Source organism: Phyllobates terribilis, unplaced genomic scaffold, assembly GCF_046119375.1.
Source record: "Phyllobates terribilis strain yellow unplaced genomic scaffold, ASM4611937v1 Scaffold_11__3_contigs__length_659146591, whole genome shotgun sequence".
Classification (NCBI taxonomy): Eukaryota; Metazoa; Chordata; class Amphibia; order Anura; family Dendrobatidae; genus Phyllobates; species Phyllobates terribilis.
The window spans coordinates 398,362,516-398,389,416 of NW_027362771.1; the positions used below are offsets into that span (position 1 = coordinate 398,362,516).

The following is a 26,901-nucleotide window of genomic DNA, read 5'->3' on the forward strand; positions in this document are numbered from 1 at the left end:
TGCTCCCACAGGCAGAAAGCTCAGAGTACACAGAGCACAGTACTCCCACAGGCCCACAGGCAGAATGGACAGAGTACACACAGCGGATTTTAGCACAGTACTTTCACAGACAGGTTTGCAGGATGTACACATTAGCTTAAAGGACAGTACTACCACAGGGAGAGGGTGCAGAGTGCACACAACAGCTTAAAGGCACAGTACTCCCACAGGCAGATTCGACAGAGTTCACACAGCGGCTTTTAGCACAGTACCCTCAAAACATGTTTGCAGAGTACATACAGCAGCTTAAAAGCACAGTGCTCCTACAGGCAGAGGGGGCAGAGTACACACCGGCTTATAGGATAATACTACCACAGATATGGGTGAAGAGTACACACAGCGGCTTAAAGGACAGTACTTCCACAGGTGGGGGGGTGCAGAGTACACACAGCAGCTTTTAGCACAGTACTACTACAGATATGGGTTGCAGAGTACAAACAGTGTATTTTTTGCAGAGTGCGCAGTCACTATCTGTCCCTCACTCCAGCTGCATCCTATATACAGGCCGGGTCACGTGCTGGGCCGGCCAATCACAGCGGCATGACTTTGATGGCTCTGGAAGTGCCCATAATCTAAAAGCTTGTTGATTGGCTGTGCTGCAGCCTTTCAACAAGCTTTATTAGACTAGCGAACCCAAACAGGAAACTGGGACATATAGTAAAATGTCCGTGTTCGGGGTTCGGTACCAGATACTAGTTGTCCGGCACGAACCCCGAACTTTCCGGTTCAGGTTTACTCATCTCTACTGCGTAACGACCAGACCTATAAAACGTCACACTATTTAATCACTTCATTGAACTCCGTAAAAATGTTTTACAAAAAATGTGCCAAAAAAACTATGCTAGCTCATCATACTGTCAAAATACAATCAAAAAGTCAAATGTAAATAAAAATGGCATCTCTAAAAATGTCATCTTGTCCCACAAAAAACAAGCCGCCATACAAATATGGCGATACAAAAACTTTATTTTCCAAAAAGCATCTTTTTGTGTGTGATAGTAGCCAAGCATAAAAGAAAATATATAAATCTGGTACCACTATAATAGCATCGATCCAAAGAATAAAGTCGTCTAATAACTTATGCTGCCCAAGAAATGGCGTAAATTATAAAACAATTTTGTTTTACCTGCTGTTGATTTGTTCATTCTGTCTCTCAAAGATCACAGTAAGGCTTGGCTCACGTTCATCCTATGCTCTACACTGAGCGCTTACACCAGGGTTTTCATGTAAATTTCTGAAATACAATGATTTAGACTGAACACCGACAGAAGATTCCCTATAATGAAACAGATGGAGACACTGTGGACTCCATCTGGCCTATGATCCAGCGGTGTCCGTCTTTTTAGACGTGCATAAAAGCGAGGTCGGCTATTTTCACAAATAAACGCAAAAAATATCAGCCTAAATGTACTACTATTATGAAATACAATGTGTCACGAAAAAAGTCTCAGAATCACTGGGATACATTGAAGCGTTCTAAAGTTATTAGCACATAAAGTGACTGGTCAGAATTGTAAAATTTGGCTTGGTCAGGAAGGTGAAAACAGGCTTGGGGGTGAAGGGGTATTCAAGGCTAGAGCTAATCTTCAGACACTGTATCATGCCGAATCCTAACAGTGTGTAAAATACATTGTATATATTGTTAGGATTTGGCTCTGCTTGCCTGTTTGATCTGTCGTTATGTGATCGTCCATGTGCTATTTGCATACTTGTAATCATATACCGACTAAGGGTACGTGCACACGGTCAGGAATGGCTGCGGATTGGACACAGCGCATTTGCGTTGCATCCAATCCGCAGCGGCCAGATGTTAACAGCATAGTGGATGGGATTTCAAGAAATCCCATGCCCACTATGCGTCTCTGTGCTCCTGCGGCTCACTCGTAGAGACGGACATGCGGCGCATCTTTACAGATCGTAGCATGTCAATTTCTCTTGCGGAGAAAATGGTGATTTAAGATGATAAAAATCATCAATGTGATCTTCTCATATGTATACAATATATATTTAAAAAGATTATCATGACTGGAATTTATCCATCAAACACTAGACCTACACTAACAACTACAAGCCATTGAAAAACTAATATAATGTAGGTTACACAATTCTGAGCTTCCACGATTCTAAACATTTTAAATAGGCATCCTATGTATTTAGCACGAAATGGTGATTGTTCATGATTAAATTGAGTCAATATGAGTGTTTTTTTATCATTTTGTATTATAAATGTCATTTTGAATGAAAATATACCCACAAGCTACCAACAAAATGTAAAGCATTTACACAAATTATAGCATACAGAGAAGACAGGTCAGAACAATGTCTCCATTACTAATACATGCTTAAGGCTTGTTATTGTTACTCTTGTTAAATTCTAGAACGTATTTAGTATAATTATATTGCTTTAAGGTACTTTAACCTGTAAGATATGATAACACATGCTTAGCAGAAACCTGTAATGTCCCTTATGATATTAACCTAAGACATAAGGCTAAAGGGGTTTTCCCATGAACAAAGTTAATTTTAATCAACATTTTAATCAATAGATCTTTGAATAGTAATAAGTTCCACAATTGGATATGTTTAAAAAAAAGTTCCTGTGCTAAGATAATCTTATAAACGTGCCCCTGCTGTGTACTGTGTAATGGTTGTTGTGACCATGCAGGAACATGGTCTGATCATACCACATCTTCTGGACAGGGGAGGAAGCAAAAGAGAGTATGTGACATGCAGAAGTAGTGCTGGTGCTTTAAAAGCATCCAGCAACTAGAGGGGTTAACACAGTCACAGGAGAAGGGGAGTGTCTTAGCAGAGCCCCAGGGGGATTGTGGGGAAGTTGTTTACTGTCTGTCTGGAGCCTAAGAGAAAGGTGGTGTGTGTATTCTGTATCTCACAGAAGCGCCCCTGCAAGTGAAAAGGATTCAGGAGTAAAGCTAAGCACAGGTCAGGTAGAGTTCCTGAACTAGCAGAGCAGAGTGTTGTCAGGCAGGCAGAAAGATAAGGACTGGAAGAAATGGTGTCACAGGTATCATCTCCCTCAGCAAACTCTCCCCCTCCTCCATCTCACTGTGCTGTAGAGAATGCTGTGTTCATTAATGTGCCTTTGCATTAGATCTGTGCAGTCCTGTACTACTGGGAAGACTGTGAACTACTGTGCTGCTAAGGAAACTGTGCTGTTTGTCATAAGACTTAACTTGCAGTGGCTGTGCAGCTTATTATTAAATGCTACTGTTCTACCGTTCATGAGGACTATTGTCAAGTGTGTCTGGTCCGCAAGTGAAACAACCTATGTGTCTGTGCCTGTGGGTCAATTCCCCTGTGTGCCTGAGAGAAGCTGCAGCACATGGTCTATGGTTGCCCTGAGTAATGGTTCCCCCAGGATTCCAAAGAATTCATGTAACCTGTCTCGCCCCTATCTGAACCTAGTGGCGTGCGTGTAACAAGTATACAGACAGGACAGCATGGGATCACAGCTGATTGAATCTGTTAATTAAAATGTGCTTTGTTCATGAGAAAACCCCTTTAATTAGAACGTTAATTGCATTGCAATGCTTTCTGGCCCGGCTTACTGAAAGCATGGCTACCTGGAGAAAATGATTGTTATGGCTTCAGGGAGTCGCAAGCTTTCAGTCATAGATGCGTGCATGGAGTGGCTACATGCACCAGTCAGTACACAGTGAGCAGCGGCTGTAAGAAAACCCCAGAACTTTAATTGACTGCTCCCTCTGCACAGATGAATTGCAGAGCAAGCCGTCAATCAAAGTGTCGAGTCGTGCTGACAGCTGCTGCTCATTGTGTATGGATCAATGACTTAAGCGTTCTGTGCACGCCTCTATGACTGAAAGCTGGCGGCTTCCAGGAGAAATAAAGTACATTTCTCATGGTATTTCTCAGTATTATAACGCTATTAACCTGTAGAATAACCCTCTATATACTGGGTAAGAGTGTTTGGAGACATGACAGGTTCCCTTTAAGCTGTTAGCAAAGACACATTAAGGTACAATATTTCACATTGTGATTGCTATACACCATGGAGAAAATACTGCCTGCAGGAATGTATTTAATTCAAATTCAGAGAAATAACTTTTCTATAAATTACGTCCTAAAGATGATGAAATTAGATGGAGATGATAATAAACTACAATAATATAAATTAATTAGCAATTGTACACAAAGAAACTGATCACAATTTGTAGTATATGGGGAGATGTATCCAAACTGGTGCGAAGGAAAGATAGAATAACTGCTCACAGCAAACAATCAGATTCCTTTCATTTTTAAGAGACCCTTTAAAAATGAAAACAGTGACCTAATTTGTTACCATGGGAAACCACTCCGATTTGCTTTGAAAAAGTTTTGATACATTTTCCCCAGTCTGTTATCTTCTGTGGATTAGGCTGATAATCAGCAACATTGTCATTTGTTATATAAAAGATTTTCTTATGTAATAAACTTAATGCACAAATCTAAAAGCTAACTGAGGTAGATCCATAAATATACTTCAATTTGAGCTTGTAGAAATTCTCATAAAAATGCTGTGTTTTTGCCATATTTTCTGATACTTGAATTCAAGTTTGCTGAATTTGATCATTTGCCTAGCTTATTAATAATACATGACTCCTGGTATTAGGTGAACTATTACCACCTTATTTAGCATACAGCTTTAGGACGGTGGGTTAATAAACTGTGTTGTTCATAAAGATGTTACTTCTAAATATTTTTCTGAAAACATTTAGCAATGATGCAATTCCATAGAGCTCCAAAAGTGTTTTCCTTAAATTCAGCATTTAAAGCTTTTTCTTATTTCATCAGTCAAGTGGTGCAACTAATCTAAATGCCCTCAGCCTGGTATTATACTCACCAGCCGCTGTCTTCAGCTGTTTCCAGATGTCCTGCCCGCCATCTTGTGACAGCTACTTTTGACTGTCAGGAAGTCAGAGGTAACAGTCACAAGATCTCAATGTAAATATATGAGACCCTAGTTCTGGCCTCGCTCCAGCTCTCATAGACTTACATTGAGAAGTGACCTCTGACTTGTCCAGCAAACACTAGAGTAATCCAGCAGGTCACAACCTGCAGAAGACCGACCAGAGCGGAGCTGATAAAAGATGAAGAAGACGGCTGGTAGGTATAATACTGGAGGCAGGGAACTTAGCTTTATGACTCCACTCCAACGGTAAAATAAAAAAAAAAATGCTGGAGTGGTGCTTTAACAGAAATGTGTAATTTACATTTCAGTAATTGAGATCTTCAAGGCTGCACTATAGTGACATGTGTTTCCTAATGCACCATACATCTCTCTGTCTGTGAACACTGAGGAACATTTATTATGACAGATTCCTGGCATAATTATGTAAAAAAATAGTATTAATGGGTTTTCCCATTTTATTTTTTTCCTCTAGAATTCCACCAATCCTTAGAACGTAGAGAAAGAGAAAGTGTTGTTAACTTTCCAACAACTGTCACACTTTTAGTAAAGGAGTGTTTCTTGTAAAATAGTAACAGAGAGCAACCTAACACAGGATTGCTAGAGAAGCAAATCAGATCCCCTGCTTGACTGCAAAAGACCTTCAGAAAGATGTAGCAGACTCTGAAGTTGTGGTACATTGTTCTACTGTTCAGAGTCACCTGCACAAATATGGCCTTCATAGAAGAGTCATCAGAAGAAAACATCTCCTGCATCCCCTCACCATAAAATTCAGCATCAGAAGTATGCAAAAGAAGATCTAAACAAGCCTGATGCATTTTGGAAACCAGTCCTGTGGACCGATGAAGTTAAAATAGAACTCTTTGACCACAACGATCAAAGTTACGTATGGATAAAAAAGGGCATAGGATTTCAGGAAAAGAATATCTCGCCAACCATTAAGTATGGGGTTGGATCAATCATGCTTTGGGGTTGTGGTGCAGCCAACGACACAGGGAACATTTCATGGGTAGTGGGAAGAATGAATTCAATTAAATTTCAACAAATTCTTGATGCAAACATAGCACCATCTGTAAAAAAGCTGAAGTTGAAAAGAGGATGGCTTCTACAAATGGATAATGATCCTAAACACACGTCAATATCCACAATAGGCTACCTCAAAAGGCACAAGCTGAAGGTTTTACAATGACCCTCACAGTTCCCTGATCTGAACATCATTGAAAATCTGTGGCTAGACCTCAAAATAACAGTGCATGCAAGACGACCCAGGAGTCTCACAGAACTAGAAGAATTTTCAAAGGAAAAATGGATGAAAATTCCTCAAACAAGAATTGAAAGACTTTTTTCTGGTTATAAAGAGTTTACAAGCTGTGATACTTTCAAAATGAGGTGCTACTAGTTACTAACCATACAGGGTGCCCAAACTTTTTCATCGGCCCATTTTCCTTTTTGTAATTTTTAACATGTAAAAAATGGCAATATATATTTTTTGCATAAAATACAAAGGAAGTGTGTCGTCTTTAACTTTTTAGGCCTTTTAGAGATCATTTCATCTTCAACTTGCTTATTTTGACCAGGGGTGCCCAAACTTTTACATGCCACTGTAAATTAGAAAGTTTGACACTTTTCCTGCAAAATCTATTCACAGAAGTTTTGGAGGACTGTATAATAACTACCATTACAAATCTGTTTACCTACTTTCTTCATGCTCTAGGTAACATAATCCTTTGCTTCATTGATTGATACTGACAACAAAATGACTGTATACTTTATTCTGTCTACAAAGATATTGCGTGCCAAAGCAAATACTTACAGCAAGGCAGAAACAAGTAAACAGCATCTCTTATCAATTGTATCTTTTTATTAAAATATTTATTTAAAAACGTAAACTGATGATTCCACAATTATTAACCAGAGCTAAAGGTTCATGAGATGTCCATTTATACATGAAATGTGAACCCATTTAGTACATCTTGTAGGTACCTTGGTTGCAGTGTCCCTTAACTAAGTGCTGGATACAAAGCGCACAGGATATAACATCAGATATCCATCTTCCCATGCATATAATTGCTGATCCTTAGGGCTGTAGGATAGCATAGAGAGAACTGATGTTGATGACCTAAGATCAAAACTAGCATCAACCTGCCTCTGTTTCAGGAGATCAAATGCAAAGGTCACCCTCAAATCTTTGGTGTCTGTAACATAAAGAATTCCACATGCAATAAAGGCATTGCCTGCTTTGGACTTTGGGTATGTTGTGTTAATGTGCTGAGTGACGGAGAAGGTTTTGTCATCCAGGTGAGCAACCATGATACTTTTATCTGTGTCAGAGGAGTAGATGATCCAGAGATCTTTCTCATCGGCTGCCAGTTTGAAGTAAGATTTAGAATTTGAGAAGAGATAGCTATGATTGTGATAAGCTGCATTGTCAATGCCAAGAAACCGGAAGTCTCCAGTGTCAAGTTCATACCTAAGAGAAGAAAAACAAAACAATAGTCATGCTTATTTCCCAAGTTTTCAGTATTTATTATTAGTCTGTCCAAAGACAACTTGTATGTTCTCCACATGTTTGTGTGGTTTACCTTTCACACTCCAAAAACATGTGCTGATAGATCAATGATCCCAGAACCGCAAGCAAAAACTGCTGTTCGATACACTTTATGCTGTGTGTGCAATTTCTATTATACCCCATTGGCTAATTTCTAATTTATTTTCTATAATAATAATGATAATTATTATTATTATTTAAAGGGGTTGTCTATACTTCTGATGAAGGTCTGCAGGCACTCTAAGTGACTACAGACTTCTGAATCTTTACAGTAGGCGCATTACATCCTGTCAGGATTCTCCAGTGTTGCTGGTGAGAGCAAATATGTGATTTGCATACACGCGGTCACGTGCCAACTAGACATGCTCAGCCTCACTCAAGTGAAGCCAAGCAAGTCTAGTGAGAATGTGACAGGAAGTAGATAAATCTTATACTTACAGTCACGTGACCGACCGCTCTGACTAGCAATACTGGAGAATTATGACAGCATGCGGTGCCCACATTGTAAGGATTCAGAAGTCCGCAGTCACATCAAGTGACTGCAGACTTTCATCGGAAGACTGGACAAATACCTTTCTTCTGCGTTTTTTCACCCATAGGAAGTAATGGGGGGGATGAAAAACGCAACAAATATGCAGCATAAATGCACCAAAAAACGCACCTGCACATTTTGCTGTGTATTTGCAGTGTTTTTGGGCCAGAAATGACAGAGACAACATTTTTTTTCCCTGTAGTCACTAAACTTTCTAAAATTAGCATGAACATGAGACAGAATTCAACAAAAAAATGCAGCAAAAAACGCAGCTAAACCTGCGTTTTTGATGCCAGAGAAAAGATATCAGCAGATTTCGCGCAGATTTTGGTGCAGAAAACGTGCAGAAAAAACACAACGTGTGTGCACTTACCCTTTCAGCATTTTTCTAATCAATGAAAATACGCAGCAAACAAAAAGTAACATGTGGGAACAGTGAATTCTGGTTTCTCATACACTTTGCTGGTGCAGCCAGACGCAGCTGAAAATTTACATAAAAATCTGCAGCAAATACGCAGCAAAACCCAATGTGTGTGAACATAGCCTAATGCTGTCTTCCAAATTGAATAGGGAAACCAATTCTTGGTCATTAGGGTACGTCATGATGACTGGTTGTGAAGTGAAGAACATTATTGTAAATGTGGGTGAAGGAATACTTTACCTTACAATTTTATTAGATCCTCCCTTGTGGTAATACAGATAATTGTCATACACTAGATGCCCGCAACCATAGTAGAACCAGCGCAGTTTTGTAGTCTTGTAATCATCACTCAGCAGAGTAGTTCTATTTTCATATTCATTTACTATTAATCCTGGAAAGAAAAAGGAATAAACAAATAACACATGTAGGTGACATAACCCTGTTTCCTCATGAGAAGCAGGCAGTTTTTTGCAATCCTGGGGTCGTCTTTGCACCCCCTGATAACTGGAGCCTCTTTTGACGGAACCATTGTATAGAAAGGCTCTTTCCGCACTGTAATAGATGTGCTTAGTGCTTTCCAGGTGCATATGTCAAATGTAGTTCACAAGCAAGGGAAATGAACCTCTACTAAATGAAGAAAGAATATAACAATGTTCACAGCAGTGCTGAACATTCCCATGGATTTTTTAACCCTCTCCATATCTTGTTTTATTGCACCTGAGAAATGTGGCACGACCCAAATTCTTTCATCACTGGTTTGGTTTGAAAAATCCGTCATCCAAGCTCCAAATGTCACTGTTCCTTTGGCAATGTGAATTGGTTCCTCTATGGCGTTTATGGTGCAATCTGGTTAACAAACACATGTTATTAGATATCAGCAGGACATTAATAGTATTAAATAACATAAGACACTTATTTACCATCTTTCTTTGGAAGAATGCCATTGGTCTTGTCACCGGATTTACCAGCCATGGTGTCATCATTAGGAACGGCACAAGTCTCACCTTACAATTCAACATGAAATCAGGTTAGTACATATAACAAAATTCAGCTAGCTTATATATTTCTTATTAGGAAAAAAAAAGCCTTCATCAGGAGAGTAGATTTATCCTAAAGCAGTAAGTTGTCTGTGAGTTGGATGAGATAATACTCTACTACACAACAATTTACATAACAATTTCCAGAAAATGCTTCCTATATGGATCTCTAGTGCCATAATATAACAACCTTCTGCATTATGGAGAACACTCCTGCAGTTAAAGGATTAATATTTGATTTACTATTTATATTAGATACTGCGCTCACTATCGGGATAAGTAGACAAAAACAGATTCAGGTCTATAGCACACAATGAGTCAACTTGTTCCCATGTATTGTTAGGTGACATTCCTCCATGGTGGAATAACAACTGTAATAATGTAATGTAATAATACCTGTATCACGTTGTATTCAAGCTTCAGTAGACTGTAACTTGACAATGACAGTGCATGGGGCCACAATGAGACACACGTACGTGGAAACGTTTATTGTGGGTCTCTCTCTTTTTGAATAAGTCTTAATATTTTGTATATGTTTGGAGATGTCTACTGGTAATTAGTGTTGAGCATTTCGATACTGAAATATCGGGTATCGGCCGATATTCGCGGTATCGGAATTCCGATACTTAATTCCGATACTTTTACAATATCGAATACCGGAATCGGAAGTTCCCATAATGCCTGCGCTCTGCAGTGTCTCTGAAGTATGACAAGCTGGATGGCAGCGCTCAGCTGAGATCCAGCCTATCATCAGAATGCCATCCCAGCGTGGGAGAATTCTCCTGATTGTTTAAAAGCCGGCGGGCTTACCGCCCGCCGGCTTTTAAACAATCACACAGCCCCATACTGCTTCCCCGCAGCCTCCCACCCCGATCCTCCGCTCCCCCGCTCCCCTCGCCACCTCCCATCCCGATCATAAGTTAGGACCGGGCGGGGAGCGCAGCACCAAGGAGCGGGGAGCGAAGGACCCGGGCGGGGAAGCCGGCAGTGAAAAGACTTCACCGCCGGCTTTCCCGTTCTGTGCTGCGCTTTCCCGCCGGTTATTTCAAATGAACAGCTGAGGTATCAGGTGATGCCGATCAGCTGTTCATTTGAAGTAGCCGCGGTGCCCTCAGAGGGTTCATATGAGTTCATGCTTGACTGCATTGCATGAACTCACATGAACTTTCCCACGGCCGCACAGGTCAGCCTCACCTCCCAGACGATCAGCCCGTCATGATTGGTGTGTGTGGGTGTCTGTGCATGTGTCTGCGAGTGTGTGCGGGGTGTCTGTGCGATGTCTGCGGGTGTGTGCGTGCAGGCAGACATAGGCCGAAGTGACACTACTACTCCCATCGGCCTATGTCTGTCCCCCGTCCACTCGTGCCAGCAGGATCAGCTCGATGGGAGCAGTAGTTCCCATCAGCCTGATCCTGCTATTTAAATTGCCCTACTGTGTCCCCAATAAATTTTAAATACATGTCATTGGTGGCCAGTGGTTGCCTACAATAAATTAGTTCATACATTACCTGTCCCCGCCGATCGCCACCTAAAATAAAGTAAAAAATAAAAAACTACACCTATACTCACCTAGACACCTAATTCCCCGAAGCCATCGATCTCCTGTAATAAAATATAAAATAATAAACCACAACCTTATCCTTACCCCTCCGTAGTAGTCCACGAGTGTCCCACAAAGATCTCCAGTTTAGAGCAGCCACATAGAATGTGACCGCTCTGAACTCCTGCCGCCGCTAGAATGATGAGGCCGTAAAGCAGCCCCGTCATTGCATAAGCGGGTTCGCCGGAGTTCAGGCAGCGCTGCTCCGGTTAGCTCCTTTACGGCCCTGCTGTATCGTGAGAAATTCCCACGGTACAGCAGTGCCGTAAAGGAGGTCTCCGGAGCTGCGCTGCCTGAATGCACTCCGGTGACCTCAGTCAGTGGCTCCCGCTGCCGGGAGCGGACGTGTTCCCGGCAGCGTGAGCTTACAGCAGCCATGCACAGCTGTCACCATCTCCAGATGTGACAGCTGTGCATGGGAGATCAGCGCAGGAACGTGGACAGGTAACTATTTTTTTTAGTAAACTAAGAATTAAATAAAATGGTGTGTTTTATTTCAAATAAATTATTTTTTTCTGGGTGTAGTGTGTGTTTTTTCTTTTTAACACTTTGTAGGTTAGTAATGGGAGTGTCTTATAGATGCCCATCATTACTAACCTGGGCTTCATGGCAGCTGGCGCTGACATGAACCCCAACCCTATTACCCCCTGCCACCGCACCAGGGCAGCGTGGAAGAGCGAGGCTAAGTGCCAGAGTTGGCGCATCCTATGGATGCGCCATTTCTGGGGCGGCTGACGGCTGGTGTTTCTAGCCTGGGAGGGGGCCAATATTCATGGCACCCTTCCTGGGCTATTAATATCAGCCCCCAGCTGTCTGCCTAGCCTTTGCTAGCTATTAAATAGGGGGTACCCCACGTCATTTTTTTGGGGGGGTCCCCCATTTTAATAGCTAGTAAAGGCTAGGTATTCAACTGGGGGCTGATATTAGTAGTCTGGGAAGCTCCGTGGGTATTACCCACTTCCCAGGCTTCAAACATCTGCCCCAGCCGTCTGCTTAACCTCTGCTAGAGCCTAAAATTATGGGGGATCCCACGCCAATTTTTTTTTAAATAAATCCTTTATTTTAACACTAAATGACATTTGAGGAGTTAATAAAGATGCAGTCCTTAAATTATTATTTATTTTTTAATTAATTTTTCCAAAAATTTTGACGTGGGCTTTGCCATATTTTTGTATGCCAGCCAGGTACAGCATCCAGCTTCTATGAACGCGCCATTTTCCGGGGTGGCTGCGGACTGCAATTTGCACCGGGGGGGGGGGGCAGAAAGCTTGGGCCTCCCTGCGCTGCAGATTCCATCCCCCAGCTGCCTAGTTGTACCTGGCTGGACACACAAATAGGGAGAAACCCCACGTATTTTTTTTTTTAATTATTTCATGAAATTCATGAAATAATAAAGAAAAAAAGGGCTTCCCTATATTGTTGTGTCCGGCCAGGTACAAATAGGCAGCTGGTGGTTGGGGGCAGCCCGTTCCTGCCTGCTGTACCTGGCTGGACACAAATATAGTGCGAAGCTCCACGTCAATTTTTTTTAAATTATTTCAGGAAATTCAGGAAATAATTAAAAAAAAAATTGATGTGGGGCTTCGCCCTATATTTGTGTCCAGCCAGGTACAGCAGGCAGGAACGGGCTGCGCCCAACCACCAGCTGCCTATTTGTACCTGGCCGGACACAACAATGTAGGGAAGCCCTTTTTTTAAAAAATTATTTCATGAAATAATTAAAAAAAAATTGACGTGGGGCTTCGCACTATATTTGTGTCCAGCCAGGTACAGCAGGCAGGAACGGGCTGCCCCCAACCACCAGCTGCCTATTTGTACCTGGTTGGACACAACAATATAGGGAAGCCCTTTTTTTCTTAATTATTTCATGAATTTCATGAAATAATTAAAAAAAAAAATACGTGGGGCTTCGCCCTATTTTTGTGTCCAGCCAGGTACATCTAGGCAGCTGGGGGCTGGAATCCGCAGCGCAGGGAGTCCCAAGCTTTCTGGGCCCCACCCGGTGCAAATTGCAGTCCGCAGCCACCCCGGAAAATGGCGCGTTCATAGAAGCGCTATCTTCTGGCGCTGTACCCAACTCATCCAGGGCCCTGGTGCGGTGGCTCACTGGGTAATAAAGGGGTTAAGGCCAGCTTGGCATTATCAGCTGGCCCTAAGCCCGAAATTCATGGGGTCACGCCAATATTAGACATGACCACCATGAATTTCTAGTAAAGTATTTAAAAAAAACACAACACCCAGAAAAAAAGTCCTTTAATTGAAATAAACACACAATTCTTTATTGTTCTAAATTAAACTATACTTACCATCACGTCCATTCCAGCTGAAGCCAACGATCTCCTGCAATAAAAGTAAAATAATAAAGCAACCTCATCCTTACCTTTCCATGGTTCCCACGACAGCTTCAGCTCTGCTACATCGAGATGACCGGCTGGACCGCAGCAGAACGCTGCCATCCAGCCTGTCATCCCGCAGACACTGAGAAGCGCAGGCATGCCTGCGCTCCTCAGTGTCTCTCTGTGACGGCATAAAGATGAGCCGAGGTCATGTCCAATGAACTCTGCTCACCTCATGCACGTCACTGACAGCGTGGGAAAATTCTCCTGCACTCAGTGCTTCAGCGTGAGAATTTTCCCACGCTGTCAGTGACGTGAATGAGGTGAGGTCATGTCCAATGAACTCAGCTCACCTCATGCACGTCACTGACAGCGTGGGAAAATTCTCACGCTGAAGCGCTGAGTGCAGGAGAATTCTCCCACGCTGTCAGTGACGTGCATGAGGTGAGCTGAGTTCATTGGACATGAACTCGGCTCATCTGGATGCCGTCACAGAGAGACACTGAGGAGCGCAAGCATGCCTGCGCTTCTCAGTGTCTGCGGGATGACAGGCTGGATGGCAGCGTTCTGCTGCGGTCCAGCCTGTCATCTCGATGTAGCAGAGCTGAAGCTGTCCTGGGAACCATGGAAAGGTAAGGATGAGGTTGCTTTATTATTTTTCTTTTATTGCAGGAGATCGTTGGCTTCACCTGGAATGGGCGTGATGGTAAGTATAGTTTAATTTAGAACAATAAAGAATTGTGTGTTTATTTCAATTAAAGGAGTTTATTCTGGGTGTTTGTGTTTTTTTTTTAACTTTGACTATGGGGTTAGTAATGGGGGTGTCTTATAGACGCCTCTCCATTACTAACCTGGGCTTGATGTCAGCTGGCATTATAAGCTGACATCAACCCCAACCCTATTACCCCACTGCCACCGCTACAGGGCAGTGGGAAGAGCGAGGCTAAGTGCCAGAATTGGCGCATCCTATGGATGCGCCATTTCTGGGGCGGCTGACGGCTGGTGTTTCTAGCCTGGGAGGGGGCCAATATTCATGGCACCCTTCCTGGGCTATTAATATCAGCCCCCAGCTGTCTGCCTAGCCTTTGCTAGCTATTAAATTAGGGGGGACCCCACGTCATTTTTTTGGGGGGTCCCCCATTTTAATAGCTAGTAAAGGCTAGGTATTCCGCTGGGGGCTGATATTAGTAGCCTGGGAAGCTCCGTGGGTATTACCCCCTTCCCAGGCTTCAAACATCTGCCCCAGCCGTCTGCTTAACCTCCGCTAGAGCCTAAAATTACGGGGAACACCACGACAATTTTTTTTTAAGAAATCCTTTATTTTAACACTAAATGACAAGTACAGTAATCAACACTGTCACTGTACTTCATATATATGTGACTGACATGTTTCTATCTATCTAATCTATGTGTGAAGCTCTATTCTGTCTGTTATAAATTGTCGGGTACCGCTGCTGAATTGCCGGCCGGCATTTTTAAAGAGACGGTGCATGAAAACACTATTATTTTTTTAAATAAATCCTTTACACTAAATGACAAGTACAGTAAGCAACACTGTCACTGTACTTCATATATATGTGACTGACATGTTTCTATCTATCTAATCTATGTGTGAAGCTCTATTCTTTCTGTTGTAAATTGTCGGGTACCGGTGTATGCCGCTGATGAATTGCCGGCTTTTCGTGTAATACATTCTACATTATTCTTAGTTGTTTTACTTCATGTAGAATTAACCTACAAGGAAAGAAAGGGTTTATTTTCATTCCGATATTTGTGTCCCATTGACTTGCATTGGTTTCCGGTATCGGAATCGGCGATATCCGATACTTTTTGGGTATCGGTCCGATCCAATCCGATACGATATTTCCTGATATCGGAAGGTATCGCTCAACACTACTGGTAATACATGATGATATCTAGCTGACGGATACATGAGCGCTGTCTTCTTAATTACTAACGTACACATTAACATTGGAAGTAATCCAAAATTACTCTCTCAAGACGTTATCTGTCCCAGCAAAAGTGTCAAGGACCATGACAGCAGCACATGAAAAGTCATCAGTGCGTATTTGGGTTCTGCTAAGTAAATGATAAGTTTTCTAACATAACACCGTAGTAGTTATGTTAACTCCATGTGTCCATGTACAGTAATATTGATTCCAAGCATCTCAGTAAAACATTTATGAGAAAATCACAACTGCAGAGAAATATAATTAGTATTTAGCACCATCATATTCTGCAGCGCTGTACACTCATCATTATCACTGTCCCCATTGGGGCTCACAATCTCATTTCCCTATGAGTATCTCTTTGGAGGAGGAAACTGGAGAACCCGAAGGAAACCCATGCAAACATGTCATAAACACACAAACTCCTTGCAGATGTTGTCCTTGGTGGCATTTCAACCCAGGACCCCAGCGCTGCAAGGCTGCAGTGCTAACCACTGAGCCACCGTGCCGCCCTATATAATATAATATACTGTACATTTATATTTTGAGGGTTCCCTGGAAGTAACATAGGTAGAAAATAACACACTATGAAATTAGATATAGATGCATCTCACAAAATTAGAATATCATCAAAAACTTCATTTATTTCAGTTCTTCAATACAAAAAGAGAAACTCATATATTATATAGAGTCATTACAAACAGAGTGATCTATTTCAAGTGTTTATTTCTGGTAATGTTGATAATTATGGTTTACAGCTAGTGTTGAGCGAGCACTAAAATGCTCGGGTGCTCGAAGCTCGGGCCGAGCTCACTGTGATACTCGGGTGCTCGACCCGAGCAACGAGCCCAATGTTAGTCTATGGGAGACCCGAACATTTTTGCGGCGGCTCCCCCGGCAGTCTGTAGAAAGCCTAAAAAGTGCCCAAAACGATAGTGACAGTGCTCAAATGACATGGGGACAGCATGGGGATCGCCCCTGGAAGCATTTCTGACCCCCAGGTCACTGTTGTCAAAAACATGGTCAGAGGTATTAAGCCACTTTTACAGTCTCACAATAAAACGTTCAAAAACGAAAGTGAAAGTGCTTTCCTGTGAAATATGTTAACCCCTTAACGACCATGGGTCTTTCTGTTTTTGTGTTTTCCTTTTTTGCTCCCCTTCTTCCCAGAGCCAGAACTTTTTTAATTTTCGTTCAATATGGCCATGTGAGGGTTTATTTTTTGCGGGACGAGTTGTACTTTTAAACACCATCACTGGTTTTACCATATCGTGTGCTGGAAAATGGGAAAAAAATTCCAAGTGCAGTGAAACTGCAAAAAAAATGCAATTCCACAGTTGTTTTTTGGGTCCTTTTTTTACCACGTTAACAGATTGCTAAAACTGACCTGCCATCATTATTTTCCAGGTCGTTACGAGTTCATAGACACCAAACATGTATAGGTTCTTTTTTATTTAAGTGGTGAAAAAAAAATCCAAAGCTTGCTAAAAAAAACAAAAAAAATGACGCCATTTTCCGAGACCCTTAGCTTCTCCATTTTTCAGGATCTGGGGCCAGGTGAGGGCTTATTTTTTGCATGCTGGGCTGACGTTTTTATTGATACCATTTTGGGGTAGATCCGATGTTTTGATCGCCCGTTATTGCATTTTATTGCAAAGTTGTAGCGACCAAAAAAACGTAATTCTGGCGTTTAAAATTTTTTTCTCGTTACGCCGTTTACTGATTGTATTAATTCTTCTTTTATATTGATAGATCGGGCGATTCTGAACGCGGCGATACCAAATATGTGTATGTGGTTTTTTTTTATATATATATATTTTATTTTGAATAGGGCGAAAGGGGGGTGACTTAAACTTTTATATTTTTTTTTTTTTTTTTTTTTTTTAAACTTTTTTTTTACACTTTCTGCTTGCTTCTATAGTCTCCAGAGGAGACTAGAAGCAGCAGTTGTCTGATTGCTTCTACTGCATACAAGCGATGAGCAGATCGCTTGTATGCAGGAGAAATGCTCACTTGCTATGAGCGCTGACCACTAGGTGGCGCTCATAGCAATTGAGACATGACAACTACAGGCGTCTGCTGCAGACCCTGAGTTGTCATGCCCACCCATTGGTGACCCGTGATCACGTGACGGGGTCACTGATGGGCGGGGCTTAGGACTCCCGGAAGCGCGAGTTAAATGCCACTGTCAGAGATTTAACATGTTAACAGCCGCGGGTGGATTGCGATTCCAATAATCAGCTGACATGTGCTCGCTTCAGTGCGGCCTCACCGCCGGAGCCCCCGCTGAACCGGCCTTCCCGACCTGGTGCGTACTATTACTGACCAGGTCGGAAAGGGGTTAAGGAACATCCTTTCCAGGGTAAAGACTTGTGTATAAGGTAAAATAAATAACCAAAAACAAAAATACTCCTCCACACCTTGGGCTATGTTCACAAGTAGCATTTTTTATGCGTTTTCGCACGTTTGTATTGCTTTCAACCGTGACAAATGCATTCACCGGGAAATGTCATTTTAACATTTTGCAACCTTATCTGGCCATGTGCTGTGTGACACATGCATACAGTGCTAAAAAGACATGGGAACAGCATGGGGAAGACCCCTGGAAGCATCTCTGACACCCAGGTCACTGCCTAAAAGTGTGCCCATCAGAAGTGATCCTTGCCGCATCAGAAGATGCAGACTTGCAACTATCCCCGTGCAAGTCTTTGTCCCAGGGCAGTGTTCAATTGTACCTCCCCCATAACTTGCAATACAAGCGCAAGTATGCAGCCTGCCACCCACCCACCCCCAGGCTGCAATACCATACTGCTACCTTGCTTGCACTTGAAATTGGGCCTTTCAGGCATGTGGAGGTGGAATCTGGCCACCACGTCATGGCTGCGTCGGTAGCCTGGTATTCATACACAGTCCCCAGCCGCCCGGCGGCCGGGTGTCCACGCTTGGTCCCCAGCCGCCAGGGGGCGGCCGGGTGTCCATACTCAGTCCCCAGCCGCCCCACGGCCGGGTGCCCACACACAGTCCCCAGCCGCGTGGGGGTGGCCGGGTGTCCATAAACGGTCCCCAACCGCCCCTATTTGTCCCAGTGCGCCTTATACACAAGCGCGCATACCAAAACATTACCTGTGCCCTCCCCAGTGCATTTAGTGGGAAGGACAGCCTAACCACAAACACGTGGACAAGTGAATGTGGCCAGGAATGGTCCATCTCACTGACGCCTTCACACTGGGTTAATATTGTGGAAGCCGGGACACAGTTGGACACTGGGATGCAACACGTCCTCCAGACATAGAGGATTGCGGGTCCTGGGTCAATCAGGCTTCAACACAAAGTTCAGAAGGTAGACAGCAGCAGTGGTTGGCCTCCTACACAACGAGTAAATTATTCATGATCATGAGGCCATCCACCTCCTTAGCTTTCTGTTCCTTGGAATGCAAGTGCATGTATGTAGTAGCAGCTAGGCCTGAGGTGGTCAGCGTTTTGGCGCATATTCTACCTCCTTCGAGGATTGCTGGATGTTTTCCTGCTACTATCCCAGTTCTATGACTCCCGTTAAAACAAAGCTTCAGGTGATGAATGATGGATGAGGTGGTGGCAAAGGAGAAAGAGCAGGAGGAACAGGGACCATTCACATCAATATCAGGCCAGCCAACCACACATGTCTTGTAGGATATGTTTCTGTACCAAAAGGAGCGGTTCAGCTACACAGTTATAAGGCATACAGTGAATGCAATGCCTACCAAAAATTTCGAGGCACTCCAATGCCCCTTGGAAGTGACATGGAGGTCAGAGGGCCTTAACTAAACCGTTTTTTCCATTTATAGCAACTGGGTCTCCTGTACACTGTTGGACTAAGCAGGGAATGGAAGGCTTTCCAAAAATTATTAGGCACTGCAATGCCCCTTGAAACAGACGTGGATTACAGCGTATTAAAAACCTTCTACCCATTATTGGGGAGTGGGTCTCCCTTAGTGTTCGCCTATGCATTGAAAAGCAAAAGCTGACAAAAATTAGGAGGAAATGCAATGCCCGTTGCAAGAGTCGTGGAGTTCAGAGTGGTTTAACAAGACGGTTTTAATGCCCCTTAGAAGAGACGTGGAGTTCAGAGTGGTTTAACAAGACAGTTTTAATGCCCCTTGGAAAAGATGTGGAGGTCACAGTAGCTTAACAAGATGGTTTTAATGCCCCTTGGAAGAGACGTGGAGTTCAGAGTGGTTTAACAAGACAGTTTTAATGCCCCTTGGAAGAGTGGTGGAGGTTATAGTGGAATAAAAAGACAATATCAATGCCCCGTGGAAGAGACGTGGAGGTCACAGTAGCTTAACAAAGACGGTTTTAATGCCCCTTGGAAGAGTGGTGGAGGTCGCAGTGGAATAAAAAGACAATATCAATGCCCCTTGGAAGAGTGGTGGAGGTTACAGTGGAATAAAAAGACAATATCAACGCCCTGTGGAAGAGACGTGGAGGTCACAGTAGCTTAACAAGACGCTTTTAATGCCCCTTGGAAGAGTGGTGGAGGTCGCAGTGGAATAAAAAGACAATATTAACGACCCTTGGAAGAGACGTGGAGGTCACAGTAGCTTAACAAGACGATTTTAATGCCCCTTACAAGAGCCATGCAGTACAGCATATTAAAAACATTATTCCCATTATTTGGGAGTGGCTCTCCCATAGTCTTTGCCTATGCCTTCCAAGCAAAATCTGCCAAAAATTAGGACGGAGCAACTTGCAATGCCCCTTACAAGAGCCATGCAGTACAGCATATTACAAACATAAGTCCCATTATTGGGGAGTGGGTCTCCCATAGTATTTGCTTATGCTTTCCCAGCAAAAGCTGCCAAAAATTAGGACGGAGAAACTTGCAATGCCCCTTACAAGAGCCATGGATACAGCATATTACAAACATAAGTCCCATTATTGGGGAGTGGGTGTCCCATAGTATTTGCTTATGCCTTGCAAGCAAAAGCTGCCAAAAATTAGGACGGAGCAACTTGCAATGCCCCTTACAAGAGCCATGGAGTACAGCATATTACAAACATAAGTCCCATTATTGGGGAGTGGGTCTCCCATAGTATTTGCTTATGCTTTCCCAGCAAAAGCTGCCAAAAATTAGGACGGAGCAACTTGCAATGCCCCTTACAAGAGCCATGCAGTACAGCATATTACAAACATAAGTCCCATTATTGGGGAGTGGGTGTCCCATGGTATTTGCTTATGCTTTCCCAGCAAAAGCTGCCAAAAATTAGGACGGAGGAACTTGCAATGCTGGCACCCTGGTGGTATAGTGGTGGTGGAGGCTGAGGATAAGGAGAAGAAGATTAAACAGCCGAAACGAGGAAGCGTATACCCATGTGTGGGTGTGAAGCGGTGCATGTGAATACACCTCCCGAAATAACACAGTGGATTTGACTTTATGTTACTCTGCTGTCATTTGGTGGTGATGAGAAGTCTGGCCCAATCCAGCCCTTGTTCATTTTGATAAGGGTCAGCTTGTCAGCATTGTCAGTTGACAGGCGAGTGCGCTTATCAGTTATAATTCCCCCAGGTGCACTAAAAACACGCTCCGATAACACGCTAGCGGCAGGGCAGGCCAGGACCTCCAAGGCGTACAGAGCGAGTTCTTTCCAAGTGTCCAGCTTGGATACCCAATAATTAAAAGGCACAGAGGAATCACAGAGGACGCTGGTACGATCGGCAAGGTACTCCCTCACCATCTTTTGAAACTTTCCACTCCTTGTGAGAGTACCCCGCGCCTCAGGGCCTGTAAGCTGGGCGGGTGTCAGAAAACTGTCCCAGAACGTTGACAGTGTTCCCCTGCCTCTGCTGGATTGGAGTTGCATCTCTCTCGCCTGTACGCCTTGGTTGGGCAACGAACTGTGACCTCTGCCGCTAGCGTGTTCAGATGGGAATTTTTTTAAGAGTTCTGCAGCAAGGGCCTTCTGGTATTGCCCCATTTTTGTAGACCTCTCCACCTCAGGAATAAGTGAGTGAAAGTTTTCCTTGTAGCGGGGGTCTACAAGTGTCACCAAACAGTAATGACTGTCACCCAACATTTTGACAACGCGAGGGTCACGGTTAAGGCAGCGTAACATAAAGTCAGCCATGCGTGCCAGACTGGTAACGGGCAAGATTTCCGTGTCCTCACCAAGATGACGACTGACCATGCTCTCCTCCTCCCCCCTGTCCTCAGGCCACCCACGCTGAACCGACGGTATGACACTTGCACAGGTACTACCGTCTACAACGCATGATAGCAGCTCCTGTTCTTCCTCCTCCTCCTCCTCCTCCTCCTCTCCCTCATTGTCCCCCAATGCACGTTGGGATGAGATGAGGCTGGGCTGTGTGTAATCGCCCGCTACGGCTTCTTGATCCATCTCATCATACTCTGGCTGCAATGCCTCCTCTTTAATTCTCTGCAGAGAGCGTTGCAAAAGACAGACAAGTGGTATGCTGACACTAATGATGGCATCATCGCCACTCACCATCTTGGTGGCCTCCTCAAAGTTTGTCAGGATGGTACATATGTCAGACATCCAGGTCCACTCCTGAGGTCTTATGTGTGGAGTCTGACCTGAATATCGACGGCCTTGTTGCAGCTGGTACTCCACAACTGCTCTCTTCTGCTCACAAATCCTTTGCAACATGTGGAGGGTAGAGTTCCAACGTGTGGGGACATCACACACCAGTCGGTGTGCCGGAAGCTGCAAACGCTGCTGCAACACAGCAAGGGCGGCGGAAGCTGTAGCCGACTTGCGAAAATGAGCTGACAGGCGGCGTACTTTCACGAGCAGATCTGGCAACTCGGGGTACGATTTAAGAAACCGCTGAACCACGAGGTTAAGCACATGAGCCAGGCATGGTACGTGTGTGATCTCACCTCGCCTCAGAGCCGCCACCAGGTTACGGCCATTGTCACACACGACCATGCCGGGATGTAGGTTCAGCGGTCTCAGCCACAGATCTGCCTGCTCTTTCACAGCTGTCCACAACTCACAAGCAGTGTGAGGTTTATCACCTAAGCTTATGAGTTTCAGCACAGCCTGTTGCCGCTTGGCGGAGGCAGTACTGCAATGCTTCCAGCTTGTAACTGATGTGGTGATATCTGAGATGGAGGCTGAACATGAGGAGGAGGAGGAGGATGCGCAAGAGCTGTACACTGTGGGGGCAACTCTGACTGACATAGGGCCCGCAATCCTCGGTGTGGGGAGGATGTGTTCCGTCCCAAGGTCCGACTGGGTCCCGGCTTCCACTATGTTTACCCAGTGTGCCGTCAGAGAGATGTACCGTCCCTGGCCACAAGCACTTGTCCACGTGTCCGTTGTCAGGTGGACTCTCCCAGTAACTGCGTTGTTGAGGGCACGGCAGATGCTTTGGGACATTTGCTTGTGTAGTGCGGGGATGGCACACCGGGCAAAATAGTGTCGGCTGGGGACCGAGTACCGAGGGACGGCCACCGCCATAAGATTGCGGAAGGATTCCATCTCCACCAGCCTAAAAGGCAGCATTTCCAATGCAAGCAGTCGTGAAATATGCGAATTTAGGACTGTGGCCTGTGGGGCGTTAGCTGCGAATTTCCGCTTTCGTTCAAAGGTCTGGGATATGGACAATTGAACGCTGCGGTGGGACGTGGACGTGGACGTTGATGCTGTTTCTTGAGAAACTGCCATAACAAGTGAAGACTGAGAGGAGGGGGCATCTTTACATGCAGTATGGACAGGGGATTGCCTTGCACACACAACATGGGGTTCTATTGCACGCACAACAATGGAAGAAGCAGTGGTGACACCTGCTGACACTGGTCGTGGACCCTGGGTTTCGCCCCACAAAGTTGGGTGCTTTGCTGCCATGTGCCTGATCATGCTGGTGGTGGTCAGGCTGGTAGTTTTGTCACCCCTGCTGATGCTGGCATGGCAGGTGGAACATATGGCCTTTTTGGGGTTATCAGCAGAGTCTTTAAAAAAAATTCCAGACTCTGGAAGACCTACCGCTTGTACTGGCAACGTCCCTCGTGTTGGTGTTACGGGGAACGGTTGCCTGCCTTCTGTCTGCGGCCACCACACTGCTTCTTCCTGCCTATTGGGGTACTCTGACTCCCTCCCCCTGTGTGCTGCTGGCCTCACTCTGCATGTCCTCCTTCCACGTTGGGTCAGTTACTAGATCATCCACCACCTCCTCCTCTTCCACTTGCGCACCACGATCCTCCTCTTCACTTCCTGGCAATTGTGTCTCGTCATCGTCCACCTCTTGTGACAGATTGCCAACGTCGACTTCCTGTGGCCGTGGCTGTTCAAATATTTGGGCATCGCAACATGGGATCTCCTCTTCCCCCTCTTCAAGCGTATCAGGCGAGGGGCCCAAATATGGAAATGGACCAGTGAACAGCTCTTCAGAGTGTCCAAGTGTGGGATCACTTGCTGTCTGACGACACTCGGCATGGTGGGAGGAAGGAGCATCAGGGTGAGGAGGAGTATGCGGTCGAGACTCACGGCTACTAAGAGTTGACCGTGTGGAAGACAGACCGGAGATGGTGGTGCCCAGGTAACTGGAAGTATTGTTTGCTATCCAATTAATAACCTGTTCACACTGATCAGTTCCCAATACTGGTGTTGTTCTGTGCTTCCTAGTAATTCGGTCAAGAAGTGGGAGCGAGAAGATGTGGCTGTTGGTTGTGGCACATTTTCACCTTGGCCACGGCCCCGTCCTCTGGCCGAACCATCACCAGAACGTCCACTTCCACGTCCCTTGCCATGCGCCTTGCCCATTGTAAATGAAGTAAAATAGCTTACACTTGCACTATCAATGGAAAAAGGGTAATAAAGAGTAGATTAGAACCGTGGAAGAGGAAAACCACAGTTATTGTTTACTGGGGTATACCACACTTTTTTAAATAGAGATATTTGCGGCTGAACAGTGAGCGACACACTCAAACTGTTTTTTTTAGATACAAATGGCCCAAAAGTGGATAATACAGAGGTTTGAACCGTGAAACTGCAAAGCCACACTTGTATTTCTCGGGCCTACACCAGACTATTTTCAACAGATATATTTGTGTCTGAACAATCAGGAGACACTATTTATTTTTTACGGCAAAAAATGCCAAAAGCAGGATAATAGAGATTTTTCACTGTGGAACAGCAAAACCACAGTTATAATTTACTGGTGTATACCAGGCTTTTTAAAATATATATATATTTGCGGCTGAACAGTGAGCGACACACTCAAACTGTTTTTTTTAGATACAAATGGCCCAAAAGTGGATAATACAGAGGTTTGTACCGTGGAACTGCAAAACCATACTTGTATTTCTCGGGCCTACACCAGACTATTTTCAACAGATATATTTGTGTCTGAAAAATCAGGGAGACACTATATTTTTTTTTTTTAACAGCAAAAAATGCAAAAAGCAGGATAATAGAGATTTTTTACCGTGGAACAGCAAAAGCACACTTCTGTCTCTCTGGCCTACACCAGACTATTTTCAACAGATATATTTGTGTCTGAAAAAGCAGGGAGACACTATTATTATTTTTATACAGCAAAAAATGACAAAAACAGGATAATAGAGATGTTTTACTGTGGAACATCAAAACCACAGTAATAATTTACTGGTGTATACCAGACTTTTTTAAATATATATATTTGCGGCTGAACAGTGAGCGACACACTCAAACTATTTTTTTTAGATACAAATGGCCCATAGAACTGCAAAACCACACTTCTATTTCTCTGGCCTACACCAGACTATTTTCAACAGATATATTTGTGTCTGAAAAATCAGAGGCACACTTTTTTTTGGGGGGGGGGGGGGGGGGCGGGACACCAAAAGGTTAATAAGATGGGTATTTGTACATTGTGAAGGAGGAAAAAAAAAAGAGGATTTAGATAAAAAAAAAAAGGATTTTTCCTGGCCCCCGGGACCTGGAGCTAAGTCCAGCAATTTCAGCAACAGGAGCAGCACACAGGACTGTAATGCAGCGTTTGCTGGTATAACCACTGCGTCTCCTATACAGCCTGCCTGCCTGCCTGATATACCTGGGATGGATATTAGTCCTGAGAAGGACTGTTTGTTTGATCTGGCAGCCTTTACAGTCCCTACACTAACTATTTTGCAGGATATATCTCTCCCTAAATCAGCAGCGCTGTCCCTATACTGTCTGATCCGGAGCGACTGTGTCCAAGATGGCGGCGCCCGGTTTTAAATATTCGAGGTGACGCTGTGCGGCCAGCCAATCACTGTAATGCCCACAAACAACATGGCTGCGGCATTACAGTGACTGGCTGGCAATCCCTGCATGTTCATTGGCTCTGTAAAGAGCGCCAAACATGCAGGGTGGGGACCCGAGCTCCCGTCCGAGTAACCCGGAAATGCTCGGTGCTCGCCGAACATCCCGAGTAGCGTGAAGCTCGGGCGAGTACCGAGCAGTGTCGAGCATGTTCGCTCAACACTACTTACAGCCAATGAAGACACAAAAGTCATTATCTCAGTAAATTAGAATACTTTATAACAACAGCTTGAAAAATGTTTTTAAAATCCGAAATGATGGCCTACTGAAATGTATGTTCAGTAAATGCACTCAATACTTGGTCGGGGCTCCTTTTGCATCAATGCGGCGTGGCATGGAGGCGATCAGCCTGTGGCACTGCTGAGGTGTTATGGAAGCCCAGGTTGCTTTGATAGCAGCCTTCAGCTCGTCTGCATTGTTGGGTCTGGTGTCTTTCATCTTCCTCTTGACAATACCCCATAGATTCTCTATGGGGTTAAGGTCAGACGAGTTTGCTGGCCACCCAAGCACAGTGATACTGTTGTTTTTAAACCAGGTATTGGTACTTTTGGCAGTGTGGACAGGTGCCAAGTCCTGCTGGAGAATGAAATTTCCATCTCCAAAAAGCTTGTTGGCAGAGGGAAGCATGAAGTGCTCTAAAATTTCCTGGTAGACGGCTGTGCTGACTTTGGTCTTGATAAAACACAGTGGATCTACACCAGCAGATGACATGGCTCCCCAAACCATCACATACTGTGGAAACTTCACACTAAACCTCAAGCAGCTTGGATTGTGGCCTCTCCACTCTTCCTCCAGACTCTGGGACCTTGTGGAGTGTGTCAATGACTGACTTCTGGACATGATTGTGGAGCCTGCTGAAACAGACTAAGGGACCTTTTTAAATGCTTAGGAAGCCTTTGCAGGTGTTTTTTTTTTAATCATTCTAATTTACTGAGATAATGACTTTTGTGTTTTCATTGGCTGTAAGCCATAATAATCAATATTAACAGAAATAAACACTTGAAATAGATCCCTCTGTGTGTAATGACTCAATATAATATATGAGTTTTGCTTTTTGTATTGAAGAACTGAAATAAATTAACTTTTTGATGATATTCTAATTTAGTGAGATGCACATGTAAATACAGCCAGGCTCTTTTCTTATTATGTACAATATATAAGCAGCATAATTGTACAGCCATTTAGCAGCACAGGGACCTTTTTCTGATGCTAATTGATTTTACCAAACA

At 44.0% G+C, this 26,901-nt stretch overlaps 1 protein-coding gene across 2 annotated transcripts in view; it reads right to left on the minus strand.

Moving 5' to 3' along the window:
• Positions 1–6,805: 6,805 nt before the first annotated feature.
• GLDN (gliomedin) overlaps positions 6,806–26,901 on the minus strand; it is a 55,523-nt gene continuing 35,427 nt past the window's right edge. For both annotated transcript variants that reach the window (XM_073653049.1, XM_073653048.1), the window contains exons 7-10: positions 9,388–9,471; positions 9,185–9,313; positions 8,708–8,858; positions 6,806–7,436 (exon numbers count right to left, since the gene is read on the minus strand). In XM_073653049.1, coding sequence (XP_073509150.1) covers positions 6,971–7,436; positions 8,708–8,858; positions 9,185–9,313; positions 9,388–9,471 — 830 coding nt within the window. In that variant the 3' untranslated portion in view covers positions 6,806–6,970. The remainder of the gene's footprint in view (positions 7,437–8,707; positions 8,859–9,184; positions 9,314–9,387; positions 9,472–26,901) is intronic.